Source organism: Caretta caretta, chromosome 1, assembly GCF_965140235.1.
Source record: "Caretta caretta isolate rCarCar2 chromosome 1, rCarCar1.hap1, whole genome shotgun sequence".
In the NCBI taxonomy this organism is placed as follows: Eukaryota; Metazoa; Chordata; order Testudines; family Cheloniidae; genus Caretta; species Caretta caretta.
This window is the reverse complement of record NC_134206.1, coordinates 10,454,039-10,471,315: the sequence shown is the minus strand read 5'-3', so window position 1 is coordinate 10,471,315 and position 17,277 is coordinate 10,454,039. Positions and strand designations below refer to the sequence as shown.

At 46.9% G+C, this 17,277-nt stretch overlaps 1 protein-coding gene across 1 annotated transcript in view; it reads left to right on the top strand.

The window, feature by feature from the left end:
* LOC125631701 (disintegrin and metalloproteinase domain-containing protein 20-like) overlaps positions 1–16,611 on the top strand; it is a 174,285-nt gene extending 157,674 nt beyond the window's left edge. Inside the window, exon 19 of the mRNA XM_048838772.2 lies at positions 16,493–16,611. Within this exon, the coding sequence (XP_048694729.2) occupies positions 16,493–16,611 (119 nt within the window). The remainder of the gene's footprint in view (positions 1–16,492) is intronic.
* The last annotated feature ends 666 nt before the right edge of the window (positions 16,612–17,277 follow it).

Sequence of the window (17,277 nt, the reverse complement as noted above, 5' to 3'; positions counted from 1 at the left end):
TGCCACAAGTCCTCCTTTTCTTTTTGCAGATACAGACTAACATGGCTGCTACTCTGAAACCTGTCATTGTTTTCTATATAAACATTTTTCAGTTTTCAAATAGTCTTTTTAAACTTAACTAATTCTTAAAGTGTCTTTAAATTTATGTAGCCATTTACAAAGGCATTGTTGCCTCTTCTTAACAGTCTTTGGAGAGCTGGCTCATGTATTTCTGGGTTTACTAAGGAAATTTCTTAAGTGTTTCCAGATTGCTATTAATTGGGGAAATAATTAGTTTTTGTTTGTGTGTTCTGCACATCCCCACTTACTGGTAGTCTCTCTTTGTACTCAACAGTAGAACCTTCTCCAAGCAGGGCCTGATATAGCACACGTGTCTCCACTCCTCCCTCTCACCTAAACTACTTTGTACTAAAAACTGAGGGTAAGACTATGTCAGAGGGCACTGTGCGCTCTACCCCCTCAGTTCCTTCCAACCACCAGACAGAAGTGAACTGCTCCTGTCCTTTGGATCCAGGGTTTTCTCCATTTATAGTGCCTTGTTAGTTTATAGGTGTTGTTCTTAGTGTAGCTTTTAGGATAACATGGTTTTAAGTATAGGATAATAGAGATAGTGTAATATACTCTGTAAAGTCAGTTCCTTGTGTTATGGCAAAACCGTAGAGGAAGAGTATGGGCTTTAAGAGATGTGCTTCATGCCCTGCTATTTTTCCAGCATCAGAAGAACACGTAAAGTGTCTTAAGTGCCTGGAAGAAGGGCACTCTCCCTCTGGGTGTTTCATTTGCTGAACTTCCACTCCCAGTGCACACAAGAACAGGCAGACCAGACTGTAAATACTGTTGCTCAAGGAGGCCTTGGCTGCTAAGCCATCCAGTTCCAGGCATTCATCAGAAAGGAAAAATAAGAGGCCTGACTCAGTTCTAGTAGCTTCCTCTAGCAAGACTGAGTTCTACATCATTGGGATCTTTGTCGATGCTCATTTCCAATTCTTCAGCTAAAGCTGCCAGGGCTTCAAAGGCACTGGAAATAGAAAAGGGTTGTTGACCTGTCAGGGAACCTAAAGAAATATTGATTCCAGCTGTATCAGCTCCAAAGAAGCAGAAGCTGAGGAAGAACAGGGGCACTGTTAGCAGTGCTAGATCTCACTAGTCAGACTTATCAGATCTGTCTGATACAAACATAACCTTTATGGTTCTGACTTTGAAGTTCAAATCAGTTCCGGGTTCTATTTCAAAGCCCAGTATTATGTAGCTGAGTGTTTTCCTGGATCCAGTATTTTCCAGGCCCATTTTCTGCTCCAGTTCCTAGACCATCATCAGGCCAAAGAGGATATCAACGGTAGTGACTGATGTCTGTTTTCCTCCACGTGAGCGGTCCTCAGATCTGACCAACAGAAACTTGGCAAAGGAGAAGAGGGAGTCATCTTCAATTCCAAGGTCTGCTTTGTCATCATCTGAAAAGAGGAGCATAGTAGAGTAGGCTTTCTCCAGATCCTTCTATACCTCCTCCTAAGACTCCGATGGGATCTCTAGGTAGATCTTTCTCACACTTTATTTCTCTTCACCCTCCAGTTGCTATGTTTTCTCCAGTGACATCCATACCACATCCAAGGTCGGATCTGTCCTTAGAGCAGGATAGAGGAGGACTCAAGAGACCTGCTTCATCCTAGGTTATGCTACCCTATCTGTTTGCTCCTCCTCTCATGGGTATGTTTCCAGATCCCAACTACTGGAGACACTGGCAACCATAGTCTTCATGGCCCTAGAGTTTCACCACAACAATTTTTGAGGGAGGATAGAGAAGTGAACTGTGAAGTATAATCTATTAAGTATAATCTGGTGGCTCAACAGTCCTCAGATCTAGTTCCTCCAGATCCGTTGGTAGTTCAGATAGTATTGCCTGATACTCTTTCTGAAGAACAGGATGAGGAGATGGGTCCTCTTTTTCAACAGGAGGAAATGGATACTGATTCTGATCTCGATTTGTCACCTAACAAGCATGTGGGTGTGACTTGGGCATCCTCCCTTTCTGAGAATGTTTGGAATTCCATTAACTTGTGCTTCTTCTTTGAGGAGCGTCCGTGTGGCTGCTCCATTTTAGTTGTCTTGGCGCCCTGCGCTTCTAATCAGAGATTTGAAGTAGCAATGCCCCAGATGACCGTGCACACGTGGCAGCCATCTCGGACCTCTCCGAGCGGTTATCCCGCGTGCGCAGCCAACCATCCCCCAGTTCCTTCTCTACTGCCTTTGGCTTCAGTCGGAATGACAGCAGCACCCTCACAGCTTTAGATATTTCTATTATTTCAGTTCTTTCCCAGCTAGTACCTCTCTCCCTTAATTTCTTCTTTAATTTTCTTTTACAATTAAAAAAAATCGTTTTCCTAGTCCTCCTCTTTCTCCTGCCTCAGATGGGAAACTTCCAGTGACAGAAGAGGCATAAGAACAGGATTATTCCTATTCTTCCTTTCAAAATAGCCTCTCAGAGATTCCTGGTTCTTCAGACATTATCTCACTTGCGGACTGTCTATACCAGTCTCTGACAGCCACGTGCACTGTGTCTGTTGCCTGGGGGAAGACACATATATTTCAAAAGTGTCCCCACTGCAAAACAATGACAGCTAGGACAAGGAAAACTAGGGATCTCCAGTTGAAACTCCTGATGATGGAGAAATCCCTCAGACTAGCCTTCCGACCCAAAGTCTGGGACACCTGGTCAATGGTCTCCAACAGATGCCTCAGACATGGGACCCTCTTCTAAAACAGCTACTGAGGACTCTGTTCCTAAAAAAAGCAGTCTCACTCTTCACCGCAGTGAGATTTGCCTCAGAAAAAGACATCTCCGACCACAAAGTCTGCCCCAGTACCGACAGCACCGAGAGCACCGGACCATAAGGCACCGGGAACATCCGATACTGAGACGTTCCGAGGAGCTAAAGACCTGGTGTGTGTCATGGAGGTACACATACCAAAGTCAAGACTCCTAGCTCAGCACCGGTGGAGCCAAAGAAAACCCAGACTCTGACGGCACCCCAGCCAGACTGGGACCAAGCCTGGCTATTACCCCCACTGGCTCAGCCCCTCCCCTTGCCACGATGAGGAGGAGGAAGAGGAGGCCGGGATGTACACCCCTCACCATTCCTCACCCAAACCTAGACCCTCGAAGCACCAAACATCTCTGGATGGAAGAGGCTGGGAGGTTCCACAATGGGTTTCACCCCCATTGCTCTCCCACCAAACTTGACATACTCAGACCCATGGGCATTTTACAGGGCACAGAACTTCAGGCTCCCCAACCCACCCAGGTCCAGAACAATGTGATCACCTTTGTCGCCTGCCCCAGCTTCCTCAGAAACACTGGAGGAACAAGTTGAAGAACGTGAGGATGTGGCTGCAGGCAATAGCCTCCCACCTACCCATACCCTACCTACTAGCCAAATACATGCACAACATGTTTTCTCAGATGGCAACCTTTATTGAACATCTTCCAGAAGACAAAAAGAAGCAATACAAGGCCAACATTGCAGAAGGTTCCCTCATTGCTAGAACAGCCCTGCAGGATTCTCCTGATTCTGCTGACACAACAACATGATCCATTGCTACGTCCGTAGTCACGCATAGGATTTTCTGGCTCCATCTTTACAGGTTTCCCAGGGAAGTTCAAGCAACCATAGAGGACCTACCTTTTGAAGGCCAAAAATTTTTTGCAGAGAGCATGGACGTCTCCTTGCACACGTTGAAGGACTCCCAGGCAACATTAAAGACACTCGGAATCTATGTCCCTGCAAACAAAAAGAAACAAGGCAGATTCTATAATCAATGGTTCCGAACTGCCCAATACACCCAACCTCAAAGACACTACAACCAGCACCACAAACCAAGGCAGATGATGCCGACAACCACAAGATCAGTCATCTATGTCTCAGCCATCCACTTTGAGGCAAACATTTTGAAGTGTTGGTTGAGGACATGAGAACCCCACATTCTCCAATCCCAGAATTATGGCCAATCTCCAGCCCATTTGAGGACCGCCTGTTACCATTCTACCCAGTCTGGAAAGCCATCACCATGAACAAATGGGTTCTGGAAATTATCCAGAAGGGCTACTCCATCCCTTTTATCTCTATTCCACCTATCCACCCCGCTTCCCCATCCCTCCTCAGGGACCCCTCTCATGTGCACCTGCTAGAGCAGGAAGTAAATTATCTCCTACAATTAGGTGCGGTGGAACCTATGCCAGCTCAACACAGGGGCAGAAGATTCAGATTACTTATTTATTTAGATTTATTCAGATTACTTTCTCACTCGGAAGAAAACAGGTGGATGGAGGTCCATTCTGGACTTGGGAAAACTAAACGAGTTTGAGAACACACAATGTTTCAAGATGGTGACTCTAGCAACTATAATTCTGGCATTGGAGAAAGGAGTTTGGCTCTTGGCCCTTGACCTACAGGATGCTTACTTTCATGTTACCATTCACTTGGCACTCAGGCGGTTCCTGCAATTAACTCTAGGGAACCTGCATTACCAGTACAGAGTGTTCCCCTTCAGCCTGTCCGCTGCCCAAGGGTGTTTTCCAAGGTTCTCGCCATCGCACCAGCACACCTTCGCAGGCAGGGTGTGATCATCTTTCCCTACCTAGATGACTGCCTTCTAAAAGCACCAACACATCAGGCAGCAATCGATGCCACTCACACCACTATAACCCTGTTTACGGACCTAGGGTTACAAATCTATCTTCAAAAATCCACTTTGATGCCCACCCAACAGTTAGACTTTATAGGGGCACACCTCGACTGCCTCACAGCAACAGCACAGCTACCCCAACAACGCTTTCTTACTTTAACAAATCTAATTACAACAGTAAGAGACAGCCCACAAACGTACACCAGAACGTGCCTACAACTCGTGGTGCACATGGCGGCTACAACGTTTGTCGTGAAACATGCCAGGCTCCATGTGAGATGCCTACAGGCCTGACTCCACACAGGCACTCAGTAAACAGACATCTTACAATGCCCAGCAGTCTAAAAGACTCGTTCACATGGTGGACACAACATACAAACATTTGCCCAAGTGTTCCTTTCCGACAAAAACTTCCAACTGTAACAATCACCACAGACTCCACTCTGGTGGGATGGGGGGCACACTTGTGTGACAATACCATCCAAGGTTGCTGGTCCCTAGCAGAATCTAATCTCCACATAAATCTATTGGTGCTAAGGGCAATCTGAAACACCTGCTAGCACTTTCTCCCTCTGATCCGCAACAGGACTGTCCAGATTCTTACGGACAACTTGACCACTATGTTTTATGTAAATCACCAAGAAGGGGCCCAATCTTATCCCCACTGTGCAGAAGCAGTCCACCTCTGGCAGTGGTGCATCTCCAACAACATAGACATCATAGCATCCTATCTGCCCAGATGCCAGAATGCAACAGCAGACCACTTAAGCAGGAACTTTTCACTAACCCACGAGTGGGAGATGGATCCCGGAATAATAAAAACTATATTGAGACAATGGGGATTCCCCTCAATAGATCTCTTCGCAATGGCATACAATGCCAAGTGCCCAAAATACTGCTCTCAGGCCAGACTGGGGCATGGCTCTCTGGGAGACACCTTCCTTGTGAAATGGGAGGTCCCACTGCTGTATGCCTTCCCTCCAGTCCCTCTTTGAAATCAGCTGTGCAAGAAAACATCCATCCAGTATTTGACATCTTTGGAGCTACCTTCACAAACAGGCCACTCCCTATTTTGGATGGTCTTTTGCAACCTGCTAAAGTAATTTGGTCAACTCCTACTTCTTGTCAGTTTGTGTCCAAGAAAGTGAACAAATTGTATCAGGTTCTCAGGAAGGTTTCTCTTATTTTCTTACCCATCCTATACCAAATTTTCTGGTGGTGGCAGTTGCCAATAACATGTTTAGATCTAGCCATGCTCACTCTACCTCTGTGGATAGAGAGGAGAGAAAGATTGATGCAGTTGGGAGAGAAGTTTTCTAGTCCTTTTCTGTGGAAATTAGAGTGGCTAATTAACAGGTAGCGATGGCCTATTACCATTTCCATTTGAAGAAAAGAATGGCATACTTTGTTAGGGTTGCCAGAGGATAAAAGAAGACTAACTAATGCTATTCTGACAGAAGAACAAAACAAGGCAAAGATCTCAGGGCATCATTTGATGCTTCAGATTCTTCTGCCAGAGCTTTGGCATCTGCAGTCTGCTTGTGGTGGTATGCTTGGCTCTGTCATCTTCTTTGGCTGAGGACACTAAAGTTAAAATGGAAGCCCTCCACTTTGAGAGTCTGTTCAGCTTCTCTGGGTCTCTATCCCTCAACCAGAAAGAGACCTTCTACTTGTTCTTTTCTATACCAGTGGCAGTATTTCCCTCAATCTTCTACTTATTTTTCCTTTAATCAGAGGCAACAGAAACCTGTCTTCATTTCATAGCCAGCATAAAAAGAGGTCTTTCAGTTCTAGACCTAAGGTGATGCAACTAGCTCCTCTTAGAATCATAGAATATCAGGGTTGGAAGGGACCCCAGAAGGTCATCTAGTCCAACCCCCTGCTTGAAGCAGGACCAATTCCCAGTTAAATCATCCCAGCCAGGGCTTTGTCAAGCCTGACCTTAAAAACCTCTAAGGAAGGAGATTCTACCACCTCCCTAGGTAACGCATTCCAGTGTTTCACCACCCTCCTAGTGAAAAAGTTTTTCCTAATATCCAATCTAAACCTCCCCCACTGCAACTTGAGACCATTACTCCTCCTTCTGTCATGTGCTACCATTGAGAACAGTCTAGAGCCATCCTCTTTGGAACCCCCTTTCAGGTAGTTGAAAGCAGCTATCAAATCCCCCCTCATTCTTCTCTTCTGCAGGCTAAACAATCCCAGCTCCCTCAGCCTCTCCTCATAAGTCATGTGTTCTAGACCCCTAATCAATTTGTTGCCCTTCGCTGGACTCTCTCCAATTTATCCACATCCTTCTTGTAGTGTGGGGCCCAAAACTGGACACAGTACTCCAGATGAGGCCTCACCAATGTCGAATAGAGGGGAACGATCACTTCCCTCGATCTACTCGCTATGCCCCTGCTTATACATCCCAAAATGCCATTGGCCTTCTTGGCAACAAGGGCACACTGCTGACTCATATCCAGCTTCTCGTCCACTGTCACCCCTAGGTCCTTTTCCGCAGAACTGCTGCCTAGCCATTCGGTCCCTAGTCTGTAGCGGTGCATTGGATTCTTCCATCCTAAGTGCAGGACCCTGCACTTATCCTTATTGAACCTCATCAGATTTCTTTTGGCCCAATCCTCCAATTTGTCTAGGTCCGTCTGCATCCTATCCCTCCCCTCCAGCGTATCTACCACTCTTCCCAGTTTAGTATCATCCGCAAATTTGCTGAGAGTGCAATCCACACCATCCTCCAGATCATTTATGAAGATATTGAACAAAACCGGCCCCAGGACCGACCCCTGGGGCACTCCACTTGACACCGGCTGCCAACTAGACATGGAGCCATTGATCACTACCCGTTGAGCCCGACAATCTAGCCAGCTTTCTACCCACCTTGTAGTGCATTCATCCAGCCCATACTTCCTTAACTTGCTGACAAGAATACTGTGGGAGACCGTGTCAAAAGCTTTGCTAAAGTCAAGAAACAATACATCCACTGCTTTCCCTTCATCCACAGAACCAGTAATCTCATCATAAAAGGCGATTAGATTAGTCAGGCATGACCTTCCCTTGGTGAATCCATGCTGGCTGTTCCTGATCACTTTCCTCTCATGCAAGTGCTTCAGGATTGATTCTTTGAGGACCTGCTCCATGATTTTTCCAGGGACTGAGGTGAGGCTGACTGGCCTGTAGTTCCCAGGATCCTCCTTCTTCCCTTTTTTAAAGATTGGCACTACATTAGCCTTTTTCCAGTCATCCGGGACTTCCCCGGTTCGCCACGAGTTTTCAAAGATAATGGCCAATGGCTCTGCAATCACAGCCGCCAATTCCTTCAGCACTCTCGGATGCAAGTCGTCCGGCCCCATGGACTTGTGCACATCCAGCTTTTCTAAATAGTCCCGAACCACCTCTTTCTCCACAGAGGGCTGGCCATCTATTCCCCATGTTGTGATGCCCAGCGCAGCAGTCTGGGAGCTGACCTTGTTAGTGAAAACAGAGGCAAAAAAAGCATTGAGTACATTAGCTTTTTCCACATCCTCTGTCACTAGGTTGCCTCCCTCATTCAGTAAGGGGCCCACACTTTCCTTGGCTTTCTTCTTGTTGCCAACATACCTGAAAAAACCCTTCTTGTTACTCTTAACATCTCTTGCTAGCTGCAGCTCCAGGTGCGATTTGGCCCTCCTGATATCATTCCTACATGCCCGAGCAATATTTTTATACTCTTCCCTGGTCATATGTCCAACCTTCCACTTCTTGTAAGCTTCTTTTTTATGTTTAAGATCCGCTAGGATTTCACCATTAAGCCAAGCTGGTCGCCTGCCATATTTACTATTCTTTCGACTCATCGGGATGGTTTGTCCCTGTAACCTCAACAGGGATTCCTTGAAATACAGCCAGCTCTCCTGGACTCCTTTCCCCTTCAAGTTAGTCCCCCAGGGGATCCTGGCCATCCGTTCCCTGACGGAGTTGAAGTCTGCTTTCCTGAAGTCCAGGGTCCGTATCCTGCTGCTTACCTTTCTTCCCTACGTCAGGATCCTGAACTCAACCAACTCATGGTCACTGCCTCCCAGATTCCCATCCACTTTTGCTTCCCCCACTAATTCTACCCGGTTTGTGAGCAGCAGGTCAAGAAAAGCGCCCCCCCTAGTTGGCTCCTCTAGCACTTGCGCCAGGAAATTGTCCCCTACGCTTTCCAAAAACTTCCTCGATTGTCTATGCACCGCTGTATTGCTCCCCCAGCAGATATCAGGAAAATTAAAGTCACCCATGAGAATCAGGGCATGCGATCTAGTAGCTTCCGTGAGCTGCCGGAAGAAAGCCTCATCTACCTCATCCCCCTGGTCCGGTGGTCTATAGCAGACTCCCACCACTACATCACTCTTGTTGCACACACTTCTAAACTTAATCCAGAGACACTCAGGTTTTTCTACAGTTTCGTACCGGAGCTCTGAACAGTCATACTGCTCCCTTACATACAGTGCTACTCCCCCACCTTTTCTGCCCTGCCTGTCCTTCCTGAACAGTTTATAACCATCCATGACAGTACTCCAGTCATGTGAGTTATGCCACCAAGTCTCTGTTATTCCAATCATGTCATAGTTCCTTGACATCACCAGGACCTCCAGTTCTCCCTGCTTGTTTCCAAGGCTTTGTGCATTTGTATATAAGCACTTGAGATAACCTGTTGATCGCCCCTCATTCCCAGTATGAGGCAGGAGCCCTCCCCTCACAGACATTCCTGCCTGTGCTTCCTCCTGGTATCCCGCTTTCCCACTTACCTCAGGGCTTTGGTCTCCTTCCCCCGGTGAACCTAGTTTAAAGCCCTCCTCACTAGGTTAGCCAGCCTGCTGGCAAAGATGCTCTTCCCTCTCTTCGTAAGATGGAGCCCGTCTCTGCCCAGCACTTCTCCTTCATGGAACACCATCCCATGGTCAAAGAATACAAAGCCTTCTCTCCGACACCACCTGCGTAGCTATTCGTTGACTTCCACGATTCGACGGTCCCTACTTAGGCCTTTTCCTTCCACGGGGAGGATGGACGAGAACACCACTTGTGCCTCCAACTCCTTTATCCTTCTTCCCAGAGCCACGTAGTCTGCAGTGATCCGCTCAAGGTCATTCTTGGCAGTATCATTGGTGCCCACGTGGAGAAGCAGGAAGGGGTAGCGATCCGAGGGCTTGATGAGTCTCGGCAGTCTCTCCGTCACATCGCGAATCTTAGCCCCTGGCAAGCAACAGACTTCTCGGTTTTCCCGGTCAGGGCGGCAGATAGATGACTCAGTCCCCCGGAGGAGAGAGTCCCCGACCACCACCACCCGCCTTCTCCTCTTGGGAGTGGTGGTCGTGGAACCCCCAACCTCAGGACATCGCATCTCATGCCTTCCAACCAGCGGAGTCTCCTTCTGCTTTCTCGCCCCAGACATATCATCTGGTCCTCTCTCCGCAATGGTACCTGTGGAGAGAACATGAAAGTGGTTAGTTACCTGTGTCTGTGTTACTGGAACCCGGACATTCCGCTTACCTCTTCTGGAGGTCACATGTTGCCAAGCTTCTTCACTGGCCTCTTGGCTCCTCTGTGCAACCTGCTCTATATCTTTAGAGCTTTGTGCCCTTAGAAGCCTATCCTGAGTTTTGTCCAGAAAATCCTCAGTTTCTCGTATGCAATGCAGGGTCGTTATCTGTTGCTCCAGACCTTCAATCTTCTCTTCCAATATGGAGACCAGCTTGCACTTTGTACAGAGAAAGTCGCTTCTGTCCTGTGGAAGAAAGACAAACATGGCACATCCAGTGCAGGTCAGAACAGCTGAACCCCCCCCTTCCTTATCACCTTCCTACTATGAGCTTCCTCAGAGCAGTTTGCAAGACGTAAGCCTCACTAGGCTCACTCCAGGCGAACTCCCAGGCAAACTCCTGCTGTGAGCTGCTCTGCTGTCCCCCGCTGCTCAGCTGGTTCGCCCCCGCTCAGCTGGTTCGGGAAGCTCTGGCTATTTTTAAACAGCCAGGCTTCCCTGATGCACGCAAACAGACACCCTAATGCCCGCCCCCTGCAGGCTAGCAGCCAATCAGACACTCACTCAGGCTCTCACACTGCCCTCCAAGCAAACACACGCTCGGATACTTCCTCAGCAAGCAAACAAACACACACTCGGATACTTACCAGTCCCAGGCAAACTCCTGCTGTGAGCTGCTCTGCTGTCCCCCGCTGCTCAGCTGGTTCGCCGCCGCTCTTCTTCAACTTCAGAAAACATCAGACCTCAGATTTGATGTGAGGATCGAGAGTCATTGACCAATCAGCAAGGATCAGTCCCCTCTTCTGTTTGGGGACAGGATAGCCCAATGCATTAACAAATAGAGGCTGATTACATTGGATGTATGGATACTAGAGAATATAGAGACAGGCTATGCCATTCAGTTAAAAAAACTGCCCCCTTTCAATTCCTCCACCCTTTCCTCTTGTGGGACCTAACTCACAAAATTATTTTACTAATGGAACATCACAAGCTGCTCTAGGTAGGAGCTGTAGAGGCTGTATCTGAACATCTCTTCCTGAAACAGAAAAAAAGATGGGATTCTTGGTCTGATTTTAGATTTCAGAAAATTGAACAAGTACATGTGGAAATTCTGGTTTCATTTTTTAACCCTGGCCTCCATACTTTCCTCACTTACATTGATACCACCAATCCTGATTTCAAGAATGCTTATTTTCATTTTTATATCTGACCCAGTCATTGAAAGTACCTGCATTTCGCTGTGGCAAGGTCCCATTTCCAGTATAAGGTACTCCTTTTAAGCCTATCGTCTTCACTAAGAGTCTTTTCAAAGTGTATTTCTGTCTTACCCTGTTTTCTCAGATGTGCTGCTATTTTTGTTTACTCATATTTGAACTATCGGTTACTGAAAAGTGCTACACATGAGGATCTGTCACTCCACATCAAAGTTACAATCTCTGTCCTTTTGGATCTGGGTTTGCTTCTCAATGGCAAGAAGTCAAATATCTGTCCAACTCAGAGAATCCCTTTTATAGGTTCTATACTGGACTCAGTAGAAGGAAGAGCTTTTCCTCCAGAAGACAGTCTATAACAAGTGATTCTGCGAAATTGAGTCTGTCAATACTGGATCCTCTTTCTCATTCTCATGAGTTTGATGGCAACTTCCACTTATGTAATCCCCTTTGCTCATCTCAGAATGCACCCAGTGCAGCATTGGATGTTTCCAGTTTGCACATCCAGTCGGGACAGTCTTCATATGTTTGTCACCATTCTTTGGGATGTTCTGGATTCATTGATGTGGTGGACAAAGAGATCAAATATTCTCAGAGGGCGTCCTATTCATTCACCCTTCACTGTTGGTTACAATAAGATCAAATACATCCGGTACTGGATGGGGAGCCCCTTTAATTCAGTTTACAATCCAGGGTCATTGGACTTTTCAAGAAAAGAACTTTCACATCAGTGTCTTGGAAGTAAGAACCATCCATTTGGGTCTCAGTTCGTTTCTCCCTCATGTACAAGAGAGTGTGGTACATGTGGCAATGGACAATACAACTACTATGTATGTGAACAGACAGGGGGGACATCATTCCTTCCAGTTATGTGCTAAAGCAGTCAGAGTATGGGATTGGTGCATTCTTCAGGAGATCTATCCAGTGGCCCTACATTTAGCCTGGGAAAACAATGTGCTAGCAGACTGTCTCAACAGGGACAGTTCTTAGATTCATGAGTGGTCCCTGAAGGATTGAGTAGGTAGCTTTCTATTGTATTTAAAGTAAATGTATTGTTGATTACTACACAACCTTGGGTTCGTCTCCAACTCCTACAGTTTCAAGTTCAACAGAGTGAAATTGCATCTGGTGCTTTTCTGAAATTTGGAGGCTCTAGGAACACATGAAGTCCAAGAGTAATGACCACAGACACACAAGTTCAAAGCCTCATTTTAAGAGATGATACAAGCAAGCTGCAGATTCTTAAGGGGCAGTTTGCACTTGCTTACAGCTTGGAATCCCCATGTGTTCCATTCACAGGCTAAAAATCCCTTTAGCCGGGGTCCAGCACTTCCCCTCAGTTCAGTCTTTGTTCGTCAGTTGTTTCCAGGAGTCATCTTGTGTGAGGAGTGAAGAACACCAGATGATGTCACTCCCCGCCTTATATAGCTTTTGCATATGGCGGGAACCCTTTGTTTCAAAGCTTAGTTCCCAGACCGGTCTGTGGAAAAACAGATGGAGTCTAGAGACATGTGGTTACATTGAATGTCTTTGTAGAGTCATAGCAGCCATTACTCATAGGCTGTCAGTAGCATTCTCAAGAAGGCTTCCCAGGTGGGAGATAAGCTTCTGCTAAGGCCTATTGTTTTTTCCTAATAGCTCATTGCCCTGAATAGGCCCTTCCTCACCCAGCTTTCTAGAATGAAAGCCTCTTGTCTAGTGGGCATTCTCCAGATGTAACTGCATTTTGAAATACAGATATTTAGTCAATATTCACAAATTCAGATACAAAAATGATATATGTATACAAACAGGATAATCATAGTCAGCAAATAACATTTTCAATGACATCTCACATGACTTATCTTCCATAAAATACATTATAATTATGTCATAATCATATCATAATAATATCACTGTGAATAATATGGGGTGCAGTGTCACAGGATGTTTCCTGATGGGGTTTCCTGTGAAACCAGACCTTGGTTTTTTCCACTTTTACCCAACCAGGTAACCCTCTTTTATTTTGTAATTCTGACCACACCTAACATCTTATTCATATGCATGAAGATGTCAATCCTCTTTTCCTTTTTGGTACTTCCACACCCCATGAATATTGGGGTGCGGCATTGGGATGTGGTCAGGAGAGACATTCAAAGATGTTACAATCAGGTGTCTCATGGTCTTGGAAAATACATTGCAATGCATGTTTCCATAACATCGCATGTTTGCACATCTTATGCAGTAACCTTGTGACCTTGCTGGCATGGGGTTATTCCTAGGCCACCCACTCATGTCAAGCATTCTTAAGCCTGGCCTACTATGTCTAAGATAAAATCTTACAGGTGTCAGCCTATAGGCCAGTGGTGGGCCTCAGGGACGTGCTAGCTGCCGCTTCCCACAGCTCCCATTGGCTGGGAATGGCAAACCGCAGCCACTGGGAGCTGCGGGCAGCCATGCCTGCGGATGGTCAATGTAAACAAACTGTCTTGTGGCCCACCAGCGGATTAGCTTGACGGGCCACGTGCAGCCCATGGGCCGCAGGTTGCCTTCCACTGCTATAGGCATGGTGTTTCAGCCATGCTTTACTTATATACCTAATACACACTCATCACTCCAGGAGGGTGGCCATAGGCTTGGTGGGGCCCCTCGCGAAGAGTGCCATGAGCTTCCGATACACCTTTTTTATAGAGGAGATGCCACTTGCTTCTCCGAGGCCATGCCACTGAGGAGTGCCACAGCCCTCCTTCATTGCAGCAGAACTCCTAAAGATCTTCGCCCAGGTGGGCCTGCCCCGTGAGATTCTGACCAACCAGAACACGAATTTTATGTCCTGACTCCTCGGAGAGGTTTGTGGCCTCGTGGGAATCAAAAGACTCCGGACATCCATATATCGTCCGCAGACAGATGGTTTGATTGAGCAGTCCAACCCAATATTAAAAAGCATTCTCTGGAAGTTTCCACTGGAAGAACTTCACTGGTGGGAGCAGCTTCTTCCTCCCCATTACTCGCCATTTGGGAGGTGCCACAGGCCTTCACTAAATTTTCTCCATTTGAGCTGCTATGTAGCCGCCAGCTACGGGGATTGCTGGATCTCATGAGGGAGACATGAGAGCAGACACTGTCCCAGACCAAGGGTTTACTCCAATATGTAATACAGCTCCAAGAACTCCACATAAAACAGAGCCTCTGAGCTGTCCAAGGAGCCCAGATGAGAGGATATAATCAGGGCACACAAGTGCAGACCTTCGAACCAGGAGATCAGGTCCTTGTACTGCTCCCGTCCAAGGAGTCAAAATTGCTAGCTTGCTGGCAGGATCTGTATGAGATGATCTGCCAGACAGGCCTTGTCAACTGTGAGGTCCAACAGCCCAACTAGAAAAAGAAGTGCCAGATTTACCACATTCATCTTCTGAAACCCTGGCACGAAAGAGAAGGGCTATTGATGATCCTCTACCCCCTGGAACACAAACTGGGGCCACAGGCCATCATGGAAACAGAACCGGAGACACCCCTGCTCAGGGATACACTTTTAGAGGACCATCTGAAGCAAGCCTGGTGTCTCACTGAGGCTTTGCCTAGGACTTTCACAGCCATGCTGGGGGAGACCACCCAGGTCTGCCACACCATCTGCACCAACCCCAGAGAGGTCATCCATGGAACAACCCAGCCGCTCTTGCACGACTAGTAAGAAGTGGTGGAACAGGAGATCCAAGCTATGTTGGAACTTGGGGTCATCAAGCGATCCTCCAGAAGTGGCAGAGCCCTATTGTGCTTGTCCCCAAGCCGGACGGGACCTGGCAGTTCTGTATCAACTTCCGGAGGGTCAATGTAATTTCCCAATTCAACACATAACCAATGCCGCAGGTAGACCACCTGGGAGAGGCACAGTATATTACTACCCTTGATTTAGCAAAGTTACTTTAAGGTGAATAAATGTTCTTTCTCCCTCCACACAGCAATTCCTAGCCTCTCCTCCAGCAACTTCAACACACTTCCATTCAGTCCTCTCTCTCCTGCACAGATACGCATTTTACACACACACTGGTGCTGCTGACATCATGGCGTTAGCTGGAGGCAGCCAGAGACATGAGTTCAGGCGGTTGCTCTGTAGTGTATGTATCACCCATGTGGCGCCTTGGCTGTTAGTGCCACTGCTTTAGAGAAGCGTTTTTCTGTCCATGGGGTGGTCACAGGGAGGGACCCTGTCTGGCCTATATACTCCTTCCATGCTTCCTGTGGATCCCAGTCTGCCCCCCAGAAGGTAGTTGGTGCAGAAGGCAGTGGCTCGCCTATTGGCATGTCACAGGAATGTTGTGTGATCTGTCCTAGGTATCTGTTCATTTGTGGCTGCAGTTCTGGATGTTGGGTATGACATTTAAAGCTCTGTCTAGCCTGGAATCCAGGTTTCGAGAGACTGCCTCTCTTACAGCGGCAGCTAACATTTGCTGGGGTGCTCTGGTTGAATTACCAGGGCTGGGAGAAGCAGAGCATTCTCATTTGAGAACACTTACATAGTTGTAGACTGTTGCCATGATCCCCCTTAGTCGTTGCTCAACCAAGCCTGTACCTCTGTTACTTTTTCCTTGTGAATCAAACCCTCAAGATCCCTGATAGTTTCGTTATTTTTTTTCACTCCCCCTAATCTGTAAATATCCTTCTGTAACTGTAGTGCTGAACAATGAACTCAATTCCAGGTGTGGTCACTCTAAACCCATATGGAAAAGAAGTATTCTTTCCTTACTCCATGATCTGATGCTTGTGCGTACACAACCTGAAACTGCATTAGCTTTTTTTTGGTCAGCTATATTGCATCATAATTCATGTGCAATAAGCCAACCACACAGCATGCCCACGTGCTGCCAGCACATGGCATCCATGACTAGGGGGGACGCACAGCAGAAACAAGCATCAATGCTGGCACCTTTTCTGCAGACCAAACAAATGTGGAGGCCCTCTTTGCTAGTATTGTCAATGTACATACGAGATAGCTGTATGTGTGTGTGAGGCATGTACACTTCATACAGGGACAAGCTTCTGTTTACACGGAAATGTTTGTTACAGTTGTATGAGTAAGTCCTAAGTGCAAACAAAGTGTAATGTTCTGTGTCTGTTTCTTTCCAAGTGTCCAGTAGTGACATTGTCATCATTATGGGAATAGCAATTGGAAGCATACTTCTTCTTCTGGTTCTCAGCTTTGCTGTGCATAAAAGAACTCAAATTGCTCGGGTCTTTAGCAGGTAAGTAAAATTCCATTCATATTTACACTATATGATAAGATTATGACACTTACTTATTTCTAATCCCAGCTCCCCCAGTGTTACACTTGGCTGTAAACTTGCCAAGCATTGCTGGTCACCTGCAAAAGCACCTCTGTGACACTTCCTAACTGGTCCATTATTAGCCTAGGGTGCTGTCACAGACTGATGGGCTCCCCACTACTGGACACTCACGAGACTGCTGTGAGGTAATCTAATTTAGAGCCAGCTGGAAATTTTCTGCCAAAACTTAGTTTAGTCAGAAAATGCCAGGCAGATTAAAATGTTTCATCAAATCTAGTACAGATTCAATGAACCCTTCATCAATCACCATCTCCCCACAGTGCCAGGGGATGGGGAAGGACAGCACTGGTGCTTTCCCATAGCTTTCCCATAGCTCCAGAGGGACAGATAGTTTCTGCATCGGAAGCTCTGCCTCCCCACTTTCCCAACTGGCTCTAGGGGACAGACAGGCAGAGCACCACCTTACTTGCTCTGGGAACTTGAGGGGATTGGCAGGGAAACAGAGAGAAGGGGCTCTCTGCCTCTCCGGCAGCAGGGCTGGAGGCTTCTTGTCAATTTATTGTGAAATTGACTTGAACCTTCCTTGGGGGTAGCTGGGAAGCTAAAAAGTTATGTTTTGGTTGTCTCA